At 42.5% G+C, this 15,589-nt stretch overlaps 1 protein-coding gene across 1 annotated transcript in view; it reads left to right on the top strand.

Moving 5' to 3' along the window:
• The window catches only part of LOC147241166 (hippocalcin-like protein 1), a 58,014-nt gene extending 42,804 nt beyond the window's left edge, over positions 1-15,210 (top strand). Inside the window, exons 4-5 of the mRNA XM_086193118.1 lie at positions 6,060-6,165; positions 10,405-15,210. Coding sequence (XP_086049244.1) covers positions 6,060-6,165; positions 10,405-10,502 — 204 coding nt within the window. The 3' untranslated portion in view covers positions 10,503-15,210. The remainder of the gene's footprint in view (positions 1-6,059; positions 6,166-10,404) is intronic.
• The last annotated feature ends 379 nt before the right edge of the window (positions 15,211-15,589 follow it).

Raw genomic sequence — 15,589 nt, 5'->3', positions numbered from 1 at the left:
GTACAACACTACATTAGTGCTGCTTGTAATCCTTTCGCTGTTGAAGAGAATAAATAGACTTCAGAGATCTGTTGAAATATTGGACAGAGAACTGTGTGTGTGTGTGTGTGTGTGTGTGTGTGTGTGTGTGTGTGTGTGTGTGTGTGTGTGTGTGTGTGTGTTCGCGTGCCCCTTTTGGTTCTCATGGATTAGACAGTTAAATTTAACCAGACTTTATCCCTGAGTGTGCAGAATACCGGGATTATCCTTCAGCTCATTGAGGTTGCACACCGTTGGATGAGAGAGGAGGTGCCCGTGGCGTCATTGTGATGGGCCACACCACTGATTTCCCCTCTGATCTGATACCAAGTGAAACCCAGCTGGTGTGGCAGATATCATAGAGGGACTTTGTACAGAATCTGAATGTTTCAGAGATGGGAATTCTTAAGTAGACTGGCAAGACCCATTTCCAATGATCACTCTCACGCTGCCCATTGACTAACAAATCTCACACAAAACTAGAGCGTTCAGAGGGCACAAACCTCCGCCGAGGAGGCTTTTTGAACATGAACGCAAAATCAGAAAATAGTCTCTCCAAATTGCATTCGTGACCTCCCTAAGGCCCGCTGATTTCGCCATAGCTACGTTGCTACGGGTAACAAAAAATGTGACAGCAGCAGCTACTTGACGTTGATTGGCTGTCTAGGTAAACAACCATTGCAGGCATTGGCTGGCGGCGCCTGGTAGGCACGTTCATCACTGACTGACAGTCACCTTGTCACCTGTCACTCATTGCACAGACAAACGCCCGCAGAGGGGCACGTTCTGTTTTAGGACGTGAATTTCACCATTCATAGTGCGTATTCATAGAAGAAGCACAGCAAAAACTGGTTGGGATATGTGAGTGCGAACTTGCGCAAAGAAGTGGGGAGCAGTGTGCAGTAAAACACCTTAGAGGGAGCAGTGATCAGGACCTACCCCTCTAAATAAAGTAGATGCCTCATGGAATAGAATCCAAAACTAAGAAATCTATCTCGACCAGACATTTGAGCAGCCAGCAAGCAGCAGGCCAGAACAAATTTTAAACCAACAAAAATCAGTGTGTTTGTCTTAACAGCAGTAAACTGAGCAGTTCACCTTGGACGTATTTCCTGCCAAAAAAACGGACATATAAGGACAGTTGTGCAGTATCAGCTCTGTCTGTAGATTTACCAACTGCTATAGACATGCCATCAGCTTTCCTCGGGTATTCTTACAGTGTTTCAAACACATGTAGAGTGAGAAGTTCAACCCCACGTGTGATTGAAGTGTCTGTTTTAATGGCAAAGGTTCCACTCATTTTTATTTTGTCATCAGATAACCTCATTCATGACAGCCAACAAGCAGTCCCTCACAGTTTCAGGGTCTTTAAATTGCCAGCCCCCTGGGCTGTGCTTGAACGCACCATAGTACTGCAGCTCCTGTTGGAAGGTGCAATCGAACACTTTGTTTTTGCAACCTTCTCCTGAGGTCCCTTTGGAAAGTTTGTGCAGAAAGTCTGGTGTTTCTCAGTGTGGTGTCTCTGCGCATTATCATCTTTGAATACCACAAAGCACACGTATTTTTCATGAGGGTGGGGTTAGACTGACGGTTTTCATTGTCAATTTTCCTATCTTTCTGGGTTGAGAGAGTGATTATACCAGTATTTCATCGATGGCCACCACTTATAGACAGATGCAACAATGCGCTGTTGGTTGACTGTTGCATTCATGGTCTGAACCTCTGTAAGAATTTCTGAAGGAATGAGTTTTACTCAGGTTTTGTCTGTTCCTTATGGGACCGTGGGCTGGGCCACTTGGAGGTTGTGTCTAGGCTTCATGCGGACCGCCGGCCACCATTTGATTAGACCTGACTTAAAGAAAAAGTGCAACTTTTTGGGACATGCCATTCTTTGCTGTCTTCCCCAGAGTCAGAATCCGTAGGTGGACAGTTTTGATGTGGTTCTCTGAACAGTTTCTGAAATCTTCAGTTGCTCTACAAGGTCAACACTCAATTGCCAGTCTCATGAAATTGCCAGCAAGCTAGATGAGGTGGTTTTGGTAGCTCATTTAGTCTTTTCCCCGGCCCTCACAAAACATGTAAAACCATTTGAAACCATCTTTGCATGTTATAAATAAACATTCAACCTCATTATTATCTATAAATCAGCAACAGATTGACAGTAACAGACCCAGAGCTGAAAAAAAGATCTGCACCGAACTGTGAATGTGATTAATTTTGAATTTTGGCATTCAGATTGAGTATGTGATGATACAGTCCCTGGAAACGGTCAAAAATACATATTTATGCAATTTTTTGTTCTCCCAAAGTTCAAATGGTAGTTTGAGTAAAAAAGAAGTCACAAACCTGCAGCCTCCAGACATCTATTACAGTTGTTCATGAAAATTTTACAACGATTGAGTTAGATTACTGCATGAATATTGAATGTGTTCCAACAGAACATTAACAGAAACCGATGTTGTGTTTGAGTCTGTCCTCTAAATGGATCATGATCCATCAGTACTTTTCTGTCATGTCCAACCAAAACAGCTTTTTCCTGATGCAGACACCCTCTCTATGTTTAAGAGCAGACTTAAGACCTTCCTTCTTGATCAGGCTTATAGTCAGGAGTGCTTAGGCTGGCCCTTAGATCTGCTGCTATAGGCTGAGACTGCTGGGGATCTCCCATGATGCACTGGGCTTCTCCCTCCTCCTCTCTGTCTTCTCTGTCCCCCTGTACGTGTTGTACATAAATCCTACTCATACTGTATGTGTTACTAACTCGTCTTCTTCTCTGGAGCCTTTGTGCTTCCCCACTTCCCAGATCCCTGATTGATGCATCTGCTGGAGGAGGCTAAAGACCTGAAGAGGCTCAAGCTGCCACCTGTAGCTCCACCTGCTCACGTCCCCGTCTGTCCATCAGTCTCTTCCCTTTCTCTCCCTCTTTATCTCTGTCCCAAACTTTCCTTCTGTATATCTGTCTTCCTCCATTATCTGTCTTTGTCTCTGCCCCGCTCTCCTGCTCTCTTTCCCCCCAACCAGTCAAAGCAGAAGGCCGTCCCCACTGATCCTGGATCTGCTCGACGTTCCTGCCTGTTAAAAGGAAGGTTTTCGTTGCCTTTGTTGCAGGATGTGCTGCTGATGGAGAATTGTTGGGTGTAGATTCATTGAAGGAGGGAGGTGCTGGACCTGCTCTACCTGTAAAGAGTCATGAGAGAACTTTTGTTGTGAATTGGCACCATAGAAATAAAATTGACTTGACTTCTATAGATATTAGTCCTTCAATATAAGAATCTGTTGGGATCAGATACATAGACATTCTACCATCAGTAAGGGTTACACTGTGAGTTCGAATGAGAATGTGACAATAAAAATGCATCCATCTTCCATCGAAAGTGCAAAACCTATTTTGTAGATTTTTGATGGTTTTAATGAACATTCATGTTCGTTCTTCGACTTTGTTAGATGATGGTTTCAGGATTCATAATGTGTAAACAAATGGATTTGATGAAACTGAAAGTACTTGACCAACAGTGGAAGTATAAAACATTACTCTAATTATCGTTAATTGCTGTCACATGTACTACAATTACATGTTATATTCAAATATTTTGAAGGGGACTCCCAGTTTTACACATCAAAGCCTGCTGACAGGTCATGATGTGTCGCCACCTTGTATCGTTCCCTCTGCCAACATTGCATGAATCTATGTGTGACCATGGCTTTGGTCTGTGATAGAAAATGTTGACAAAAATTACTTTCTTAGCTTAAATTTGGTCAGTTTTGAAAAAGGAAATAACTGTCCAGTTGTATTGTAGACGCTGGCGATTGTAAATAAAGTTTTGATGTGCAGAGTAACAGAGTACTAAAGTGAAAGGACTACTGGTTTGATGTAAACAACAACATCCCTGTGGGTATGGAACACTGTCCCTCAGTTAATCATTCAGTGTTTAAGCTGCAAAGGCATTCCTTCATGCTAATGTGACCAGAATGGTGCCATCTGTTATTGATAAAAGCAGCAAGTCTGCCACATTTTTTTCTCTCAGATCTCGCATTTATTTCTGTTCAATTGAACCATCTGAGTCTGTTGACGACAACAACGAAGTTCTGGAGTGTCCTTCTGTCGTTATGTATCCAAGAAACACAACATTACACTCCCAGAGGTCCCCCTGGTTCCTCCTCGCTTGTGTCACGTGGCCCATAACAGAAAATTCCTTTCCTCCATTGAATCATCCCTGAACATACATCCATCCATCTATGGGATGGGACTGTGGGAGGAAACCGGAGTACCTGGGGAGAACCCTCACTTGCGCAGGAAGAACATGCAAACTACACTACACACAGAAAGAGCCAGAGCCAGGACTCGAACCCGGAACCTTCTTGCTGTGAGGTGGCAGTGCTAACCACTCCACCACCGAGCTGCCCCATTCCCAAACACCAAAGACAATTTTGTCCATCCTGAGCTACAGGCCCCACATTCACTAGAACACAACTATTCTTAGTTTTACGTGACAAAACAATCCTTGAAAATGTAGTTATGATACAGAAATTAAAGCTTGTAGATATTCAAGTGGACTTGGAGAATCGCATCGGGGTGAGTCGTCATCAGATCCAGATCTGGATTCATCCACAAATCTAATAGATTGTTCCTCAATGTAAATTTTATCATTTGTTTGTTTTCTATATGTCAGGAACGGCGCATAACATAAATTGTGAGAGTGGAGTTAGCTAGTCGGAATCTGTAGGTCTTTTTACAACAATACTATAATGCAGCATACACTGGCTGTATTTGATGGTAAACACAAGTATTAGTCTCTGAATATTTAGATAGATAGATAGTAGATAGATAGATAGATAGTAGATAGATAGATAGATACTTTATTGATGCCAGAGGGAAGTTCAGTACCAGAGGCAGCACCAACAAAGATAGACTAAGATAAGATAAGATCAAATAAACCTTAAATCATCCCACAGTGGGGAAATTTACGTTGTTACAGCAGCAAGAACAAGGAGAATTCAACATAAATGTGGCAATACTTGAACTAAATGATAACTAAATACATCTGTAAAGAAGAGTATAATACGGCAGTCCTGCAATGTTAAAATAGACGTAATGAACAGTGCAAATGAAGCAGTAGTGCAAAAATGTACATGGGTGGGATATTTTATATGGTGGGGCACTTATGACAGGCATTGAAATGTTAACTGTTTTAACATTACAAGCTCCAAAATATCAAATAATGAATGTTCTATTATATTCAATAAATGTGTCAAGTCAGCCCCTTCCCATCCAATAACTGAGGGCTGTTTGTTAAAAAGCAAATGACAAATGAGTCCAGAAATGTAAAAGGCTGCATTTATGACTTCAAATATCTACCCTCGCTGCACAACCAGCTATTCACACATTTTTGGACCGAGATATAATCTCTTGCCTTGATGGTGTAAGTTATAAAATCGTAAAGCTGTTGTGTCCTAGCAAATAGCGAAGAGGTTCATTTCGTGCAAATGACCCTCCCCTCTGAGGGTACGGCTGTGACACTGATCTGCAGTCTCTTTTACACTCTTACCTCCCGAAGGAGGAGCTTTAATGGGCATGTAAGCTAATTGTAGAGCCCTGCCTGGGGCCCAAGTGATACTCCGAGCTCCTCTGTGCTTACTTACTACTAGCTAGAGGTTAATTTAATGCTATCATGGGATTAGAGTGGTCATAGCAGTCAACGCGGAAAGATTTATCAGATCAATACAGTCAGCTTGCCTTTAACACACACACACACACACGCCGCCCTGCTGGCGACCTCTGTCTCCGACTGCAGCAGTATGGACCGTGCGTGGGTATTTGTGGAGGGCTGCCCAGAGAGCAGCTCATGGCATCTGGAGAAACAAATGTCAATGAATCATGCCGACTGTGTTTATCAGCATCTTGTAGCACTTGTGTCGTGTTGTTTTTCTCTCCTGCTGACTCTTCATAATAAGTCCCTGCTGACTTGAATTCACTTCTCTTTCTCTCTCTCTCCTCCTTCCCCCACCCTCACCCCATCACCCTCCCTCACTCTGTCCCTCAGGCTATCTACAAGATGGTGTCATCTGTGATGAAGATGCCAGAGGATGAATCCACGCCAGAGAAGAGGACAGACAAGATCTTCAGACAAATGGACCTCAATAACGATGGTGAGGGGGGGGACAGCGAAATGGTGTGATGAAATAGAGAGAGAGGGAGGAGTGGGTCATCAAAATGACAAATCTTTGACTAAAGGTTACTCTCATGCAACTTTTTACTTGTTTGTAGGAACACACAGTTAGCTCCCATGAGGCTTTACTTCCTGCCTGAAAGAAAAAAAAAGAAGGGTTCAAACAAATCCTACTGTGTATAAAAACTAATTTCATGAATGAGAATAATTCTAAAATGAGGTATGTGTAAGGTTTGTATGGTAGCGTGGAAGATTTATTTTCATCATTCACTTCGAGAAAAAAAAGCCAAAATGTCAAGAAAAAAGACAAAAACCTTGAGAATAAAGTCATAATGGAGAAGATATGTTTTTCTCTTGAGAAAAAAAAGTTGAAATGTCATGAAAAAAAGCAGAAATGTTAAGCATTAAGTCAAAGTACTGATATTCGCTGGTGGTGAAAAACTCAGTGTACAACAGGAAGCCCAGAACTAGGACTCCATCTCTTAGGAATAAGCCCAATGACCCAAGTTACCAGAATCTCAAACAACTCCTGGGGGGCATGAAAATATCTCTCTAATACCTCACCATCCAATTAGCATAGCCACATACAGATACGAGTGTTTGTTGTTCTAATAGGTTTACATTTGTATGCAAAAAGGGAGAATCACAATCAGTTTAGATGCACCAACTGTGTTTAATTAAAAGCAACAACAGAAAAACACAGCTTCAACAATGTTATATACAATGTTTTTAGGATGCCACAATACTGCCTCTTCAGGACTCCAGGCCTGGCACCGCAGTTCACACCACGGCGGGCAAAATAATTGTCATCAAGTTTGACCATTGGGGCAGGGGTTGGGCTCCAGACTGAGTCCTCCATGGCACCGTAGTTTAAGCCCCGCCTGGCAAAATAATTGTCTTCCAGCCTGACTGTTGGGGCAGGGGTTGGTCTTCAGATGAGATCTTCTTCGGAATCGTAGATTTAGCCACGCCTGGCAAAATAATTATTTTCCAGCCTGACTGTTGGGACAGGGTTTAGTCTCCAGACTGGAGCTTCTCCAGCACTGTAGTTCAAGCACCGCCTGGCAAAATAATTGCTTTCAAGGCTGACTGTTGGGGCAGGGTTTAGTCTCCGGTATGGATTTTCTCTGGCACCATAGTTTAAGCCCTGCCTGGCAAAATAATTGTTTTCCAGAGCAACGCTTGGGGCAGGGGATGGCTTCCAGACTTGATCTTCCTCGGCACCGCCTTGGTTTAAGCCCTGCCTGGCAAAATTATTGTTTTCCAGAGCAACGCTTGGGGCAGGGGATGGCTTCCAGACTTGATCTTCCTCGGCACCGCCTTGGTTTAAGCCCCGCCTGGCAAAATTGTTGTTTTCAAGCCTGATTCTTGGGGCAGGGGTTGGTCTTCAGACTAGATCTTCTTCGGCATCATAGATTTAGAACCGCCTGGCAAAATAATTATCTTCCAGCCTGACTGTTGGGGCAGGGTTTAGTCTCCGGTATGGATTTTCTCCAGCACTGTAGTTCAAACACCGCCTGGCAAAATAATTGTTTTCAAGACTGACTGTTGGGGCAGGGTTTAGTCTCTGGTATGGATTGTGTCGAGCACTGTAGTTCAAGCACCGCCTGGCAAAATTATTGTTTTCCAGAGTCATGCTTGGGGCAGGGGTTGGCTTCCAGACTTGATTTTCCTCAGCACTGCAGTTTAAGCCCTGCCTGGCAAAATAATTGTTTTCAAGCCTGACTGTTGGGGCAGGGTTTAGTCTCTGGTATGGATTGTGTCGAGCACTGTAGTTCAAGCACCGCCTGGCAAAATTATTGTTTTCCAGAGTCACGCTTGGGGCAGGGGTTGGCTTCCAGACTTGATCTTCCTGAACAGCGTAGTTTAAGCTCTGCCTGGAAAAATAATTGTTTTCCAGAGTCACACTTGGGGCAGGGGTTGGCTTCCAGACTTGATCTTCCTGAACAGCGTAGTTTAAGCTCTGCCTGGAAAAATAATTGTTTTCCAGAGTCACACTTGGGGCAGGGGTTGGCTTCCAGACTTCATCTTCCTCTTCACCATAGTTTAAGCCCCGCTTGGCAAAATAGTTGTCTTCAAGCCTGACTCTTGCAGCAGGGTTTAGTGTGCAGACTGAGTCCTCCATGGCATCATAGTGTAAGCCCCGCTTGGCAAAATAATTGTCTTCAAGCTTGACTCTTGCAGCAGGGTTTAGTGTGCAGACTGAGTCCTCCATGGCATCATAGTGTAAGCCCCGCTTGGCAAAATAATTGTCTTCAAGCTTGACTCTTGCAGCAGGGTTTAGTGTGCAGACTGAGTCCTCCATGGCATCATAGTGTAAGCCCCGCTTGGCAAAATAATTGTTTTCCAGAGTAACGCTTGGGGCAGTGTTCAGTCTCCAGAATGGATGTTCCTCGGCACCGTAGTTGCCTGGGGCAGCTGATGGCTCCCAGATCATGTCCATCACGTCATCACTGGTACCGTAGTAATGTTGAAGCTGGGAACGGACCAGATACTCCGCAAAAGAGTTCATGATGGAGCTTCTGTGCTGGTGCTGAATAGTCTTTTAGTTCCTTTCAGTTTCTTTCTGCTCTGTCTGGTCTGAACTTGCTCTCACATTTCTAGATGTACTCTTTCTTTATTTATATATTCTTTCACAAAGACTAAATTCAGTCAAGTCTTCTGCTATCCTGTCAGGATCACAGTCACATCGTCTTTCTGTGATGTCTTGTACTAGACTTAGCAGGCTGTGTTCTCATGAGGGTCAGAATTGAAACCTTCTTCTCGAGTTGAGGGCGGCACGGTGGCGCAGTGGTCAGCACTGTGGCCTCACAGCAAGAAGGTTCCAGGTTTGAGCCCCGCCTCACGAATGGGATCTTCTTGTGTGAGTCTCCATGTTCTCCCTGTTCCTGCTGGGTTCTCTCTGGTACTCCAGCTTCCTCCACAGTCCAAAGACATCAAGAGGGGACCAGGTTAATCCAGACTCTAAATTGACCGTAGGTGTGGCTTGGAGAGCCAATGGTTGTCTGTCTCTATGTGTTGGCCCTGCGGTGGACTGGTGATCTGTCCAGGGGGAACCCCACCTCTCGTCCAAAAGCTGCTGGGATAGGCTCCACCCCACCCCCAATGACCCTTAACAGGATAAGAGGTAGAAAATGGTGGGATGGATGGAAGGATGGATGGACCTTGAGTTGAGAATTACAACATTACTATTTTATGTGCACATTTTTATATGGTACAGGCCAAGAAAAGTCATATTTGTAATTAACTTTTCAATGACGCTATCTTGTAATAATGGGTAATTATCTTGTTGTTGTGATAGTGGATTAATTTACCTGGCTATTTCAACATATTCAAGTTCATTATCACTACATGTCAAAACTGATTTTGTGTGTAGTCTTATTTTTTTTGGCCTCAATCATAATGTGTGTGTTTTATTCTCATTAAAATTATTTCTCAGCTTCATACGTTTTTTTTTTTTTAATTTCTTCATATGTATTTTAAGTATGATAACTGTGACATTGTTTTTGATGATTCTGTTGCAGATTTGAGTTCCCTGTTGACTGAAGCATAAATAGGAACAAAAAGCTCGAGGTTGTCAGAGCTCAACGTTGGGACGCTGATATTAAAGTATGGGGGACTAACACATTTAGGTTAAATATCACTCTCTGAACTTGATACTTTACCTCCTCAAAATATAGTCGCACAGCATAGTTTTTCTGTAGTGGTTTGCACAGTGTTTTCCCTACAGAGCATCCGGATTTTTTCTGTAAAAGGTGCCATAATCTGTTCGGTAGTGGGTGAATTCAGCGTCAGGGGTTGGCCTCCAGACCTTATCCTCTCCAACGCTGTTGTTCCCATAAAGCTTGGCAAAATAATTGTTTTCAAGGCTCACGTTATTGGTGCTCGGGGCAGGAGTTGGCCTCCAGACCGAGTCCTCCATGGCACCGTGCTGGGCAAAAGGGATTGTTATGATTGGTGCTCGGGTCAGGAGATGGCTCCCAGATCATGTCCATAACGTCATAACTTGCACTGTAGTACTTCTGAAGCTGGGATCGGACCAGAAACCCCACAAAGGAGTTCATGATGGAGCTTCAAAAGTCTCTGCTGGTGCTGAATAGTCTGGATGAGCACTTCCATACTCCTGCAAAATAAATGCCATTATTTAACACTGTTCTCACTCCTTCTCTCCCTGTCTCCCTCTCTCCCTGTCTCTCTCTCTCTCTCTCCTATCCTGCAGGCAAATTGTCCCTGGAGGAGTTTATCAAAGGTGCCAAAAGCGACCCCTCCATCGTTCGGCTACTCCAGTGCGACCCCAGCTCGGCGTCCCAGTTCTGAGCCCACCGTGTCTGTTTACTATTGAAATGATCATTCAAAGTAATGCATGATGTTGCTCATATCACCTTTGTATGTGCGTGTGTGTGTGTGTGTGTGTGCGTGCGTGCGTGCGTGTGTGTGTGTGTGTAGAACAAGAATGGAGGAAGGATTGAAGAAGGATGAGAAAAGTCTCATTTTATGTTCATTTTTATATTTTGGAAAACTAAAAGGACATGCATTCGTTTGCTGATCCGTCAACAGAGGCGTCCACGCTCTTGAGTGTTTCTCGAGTTTTTTTTTTCATTGTGCAGATGTGTGAGCATTTTTTTTGTCTTCTTTTGATGTTTTTTGCAGGATGTTCATGATCCCATTTTGCTTTTCTCCTCCAACACACATGTATATCATGTATATACTGTATGTCTATGTATATCATAGGATGAAGTACATTTGTCTACATGTGCGCACACACCCTTTGGCATTGAAAGGCAGTATTATGTAGCGTAGCCTCCTGGTCTGATCTTGATAGGTGGTCGGGGGAGGGGGGTGACTGGGATTTAACTGCTATATGATCTCTCACTGAGAAAAGAGGGCCTAAGACCCCATCATGTTTTTATTGTTATCTACTTGTCAATTTTTACATTTTTTGTACATAATAGTTCTCCTTCTTTGTCTCATTTTATTTATTAATTTTTGATCTCATTATTGTGCTTTTACTTGGATTTATTCATGATATTCCAGTTTACACCAACAGAAAGGGATAAAACGTGAGTTAAGGTTGAGCTCTTTGATTAATCCAAATACAAAATATTCTTGATAGGGAATTAAGTTTCAAGAGATCCCATAATGCATTTGATCGATACCAGTAGCACATATTGTTTGAGGCGCCATGTGTTTATAAAGTATGGTAGTGCATTCAGTCTGAATGTGTGTTTGTGTGCATGTGAATATGCACGGTATGCTCGAAGAAGCAAACTTTTACAGTATTATCATGTTGTGTTGTTTCTTAATTTGTAAGTATTTTAAAGGTCTTTATTAATGAGCAGTAAACTTAAGATAGTTGTAACCTGTCACTATACTGCATGATCCCCTGAACGCCGACAAAATTCACAAGAACAGCTAACACTGAGCGGCGTCTGTTTGTAGATGCTGTCTCCTCAGCACCGCGCTAGGCCGAAACCCGCCGATGAGAATAGTTGTCTTGCTTCTGGAGAAACCTTCTGCACTCTCTATTCCTCTGACGGACAGAGAACTCACTAAGGGCTCGTTCATCACTCGCTCGCTGAATGCATTTATACCCTCCTGGATTAGTCTGCTTGCTGAGCAGTTAGATGAAGGGATCTGTTTCACTGGATTTTTTTTCAAACACTGATTTGGATTTTTAAGGTTTCCCACACACAGTGTGTAGTCATTTTACAGAAATATTTGGCTTATAAATATTTGTTTACATGAACATTTACTTTATTATTTAAGATGCTTTTTCTCATGTTTGGAGCATCAAGGAAACAAAAACATCAAATTATGATCTGGAATTATATTGACTTTTATCCATTTAATATGTGCAACTTTAGTCTTAAACTTCACTCAACATATCATGTGTATTGGCCTTTTAAGTAATCAGTAACAGGTGTCTAGTTTTGCGAGACACTTTTTCCCATCATGCATCACTTCTATGTGAGTCCACAGTGCAGAAAGTGACAGCTATGTATATTGAACTTGAAGCTAATGGCAGCTAACAACCACAGCATGTGAACAACAACAGAACGAACTAAAGTATGGGTTGACAAACTCTCGTGCACATCGTCCGTTATAATTCACGCCCTTTTTGTCCAGCTACACGCTCAGTAATCCACAAACACTTTGACGATTCGGAGGAGTGTCACGCACCTCCAGCTCACACGTTCCCTTGAGCCAACCTGCTTGCACGTGTTCGTGGTAGCAACGAAGCAGTGGAAGGGTTTTACTTTGTTTTTAGTTCAAATCAAAGTGTTTGTGGTTTACTGAGCCTACAGCTGGATAATCAAGGAGAGGATTATACTGGACGATGCGCTTGACACTTTGTAGATAGACATTTTTGGGCAGTTTTGCTGTTGTTTTCTTGCTCTGACTCTTGTTAGCCATAAATTGCAATTAGCTTCCAGCTAAATACATAGGGCTGTCTCTCCCTCTCTGCATTTTGGATTCACAAAGACAAGGAAAAAACATCTTTCTGACCTCAAGTCACCTAATTGCGAGTGTATCAATGGTAAAAGACATTTTGTGGGTGAAGTATCACTTTAAACATTGCACTAAGTCTCAAAAATAAAAGCCTCCTTCTGAAATACTGCGTACAGTACATGTAAACACGGCTGCAGCATGACCAGCACCACTCTCATTTTACACATTTTAGGCCCCTGTTTCAAAAATCATTATGGGTCCTCTTCACAGCAACTTATAATTGATGGTCCCAAACCATTTATGTTGGCTCAATGGACGGTAGTGACACCAGAGCTGGACCCTGATTGCTCTGATCAGTTCCATCTCTGTCACCCTGCTGTGAAAAGAACCTATAGCATGTGAAACAGCCAACTCAGTTTGGTTGGTAGTTAAGTATTGGGCTATCTCAAGGAAACATGAACATTTGCAGATTGCAGATATTTAAGAACTATTTAAGAACCATCTTCCAAGGCCCCAGTTTTCCCTTTTATCAAATATGTCATCATTGTCAAATAGCATTCTTGTCTTACTGGAATTTCTTTTTGTGTGTATGTGTATTTTTTTTGGTGGGGGGGGGGGATTTAGTGGTGGAATGTAACAATTTATTCTAGTACTGTGCTTACTGTACAGTTTTAAGGATTTATACTTTATTGTCATGTTCAGCTGCTTTCAACATCTACTTCACCGCATTACTTTGGGAGAATATTTTACTCTATAGTATTTATTTGGCAGCTGTATCTGTAAGTTGCTTTTCAGATTTAAAAAAGTGCATTCAGAACATAAAATGAGTTGATAAAATATGACGCATGTTGCATAAACGACAAAAAAGTACCAGACGACTACAGTTTTGCTTTCTAATGTACATACTTGATATACTTGCATTATTCCACATAAAATCACCCCTGATAGAAGTGATATCAGAAAACTGCATATCGCCAGTGAACGCACCCAGGATGCCAGTGCTGGTTTCCATTCATTTGTCACTGCCGTTTAAATTGTTGCAATTTTTCACTGAGACTATTGTATCTTGTGATATTGATGCTCAACGCTGGTTGCAGGAAAAATAGTGCTGAACAAAGTTTTTTTTTGGGCTTCGACTGGAAGTAAAATTGATTCGGTGCAATTCTTAACAGTCCAAATGTGTTTTTCATCCCTGAAAAAAATCATGATGTCGTCTTCTGTACTTGGGAAGTCATGAGGGATCAAAAATGCTGGAAGAAATAAGATGAGTTCAAAAGTGTGAAACTTCAACTCACCCTCAGTAGGGATGCACCGATTGAGAAGTTCTGGGGCAAAATCGATACAGAATCAATAACAAGTCAATAACTGATTCATACTTTCAACATTGTTTTCACAGATGTTCTTTTTGTTGATCCCTGGACAAGCTTTTGTGTTAAAGAAACAAAACAAAAAAAAGAAAAGAATTAAATACTTTTAATTCTCGAATTTGAAGTGTACTGTCATCAGATGGTCTGTGAGGATGAATTCAATGGCAACCATTTCTGAAACATTAATATCGACAGATAAATATTGGCCACTGGCATCTGCTAACACTTTCATGAATGGCTGATGTCAGGCAGCTGACACCGATGCAGGACCGAGACAGCGGTGCATCCCTAACCCTTATGTCCTTTGAGGACACATAAATTCTTATGATGGACTATGAAGGTCAAATATTTTATGGCTTCATGTAATATTCCAAAGTTACTGCAGAAGAAAATAAGTCAGGAGTCAGGTGGGAGGCACTGATTGATTTTTGATGGGATGACCAATCTGCTGTTCCTAAAGCTGACATTCAGAATCATTAAATTTATCATTAAATTAACCAAGCATCAGCCCTCCTCCGAGAGGAAAGTCAGTTTCTTTTATGATACTCCCATTGTTTAAAAATGATTAAATGGACCATTGAAACCCCGACTAATGTCATTACTTCAGGTGGGTTCACTGCACCATGAAACAGGTTTGGACAGGCTTCAATTTACTCTGTGGAAGGTGAGGACAAAACCCTCGCACACGTCTGTCACTTGGATGATTTCCCTTGAGATAAAAGTCCTGCCGCCGGTCAGAGAGGACATCTGAACCAGACAAATATCATGCAAGCCCCAGATATCATTGATAATGTTTCTGCCCAACATTTACCTACCTCAGACTGAATTAGTGGGAAGCAGTGGTGAGGGCCTGATGGGAGTAGCGCTGGTGCAGTTGCTGCCCAATGACATCAGGAGATTAAACATTTGCACTGGAGCTTCCGAACCAGCCCCACCTCTGCTTCAGGGACCCTGTAGTGTCACTGCCTTCTGCTGGTAGGATAAGGAACAACAGTTGCTACCCCTTGACCTCCTCTTCAGTCCTTTATTCTCACTGCCTCGAATGAACTGGTACCTTGTGCTGGATAAATAAGCCTCCTTTCTTCCTCCCTTGCACCCTCCCTCCCTTCCTTCCTTCCTATTTTTCTGTTGCATGAAAACCTCATGTGAGGATGTCATGTTTGTTCTGTTGGACCTGAAATCAAAAATATACATGTGTTTCAAAGCTACATGTGTGGCCTGTTTCATTTCTGGATGTTTGGGGAATGTGAGGAATGCGTTCACAGGGGTCGAGCCTAACATCTGGTCTGACAGCGACACAGTTCTGATGTACGTGAGGGTTGCAGCGTAGGTCCTTATTCACACCCCAACCCCCTACCTAGATGTAGCAGAATGCATCTGTACCAGTCTGTCAGCATGTCTGTGTGTGTGTGTGTGAGACTGTAACCAGTCCTTCCTGTTGGGGCACTAACAGCTGACGGCACCTACTCTGTCAAAATAAACCGTTTCCTGTTATACAAAACAAACAAGCACCACAGATGGTTAAAACTTTATTCATAAATAAAAAGATCTGGTTTCATTGAAACTAGTTGTCTTAATCTAACAGCA

The sequence above is a fragment of the Aulostomus chinensis genome, chromosome 22 (assembly GCF_037954235.1).
Source record: "Aulostomus chinensis isolate RoL2024-O1b breed Wild chromosome 22, RoL_Achi_v1.0, whole genome shotgun sequence".
NCBI lineage: Eukaryota > Metazoa > Chordata > Actinopteri > Syngnathiformes > Aulostomidae > Aulostomus > Aulostomus chinensis.
This window is presented reverse-complemented; position numbering and strand designations above follow the sequence as displayed.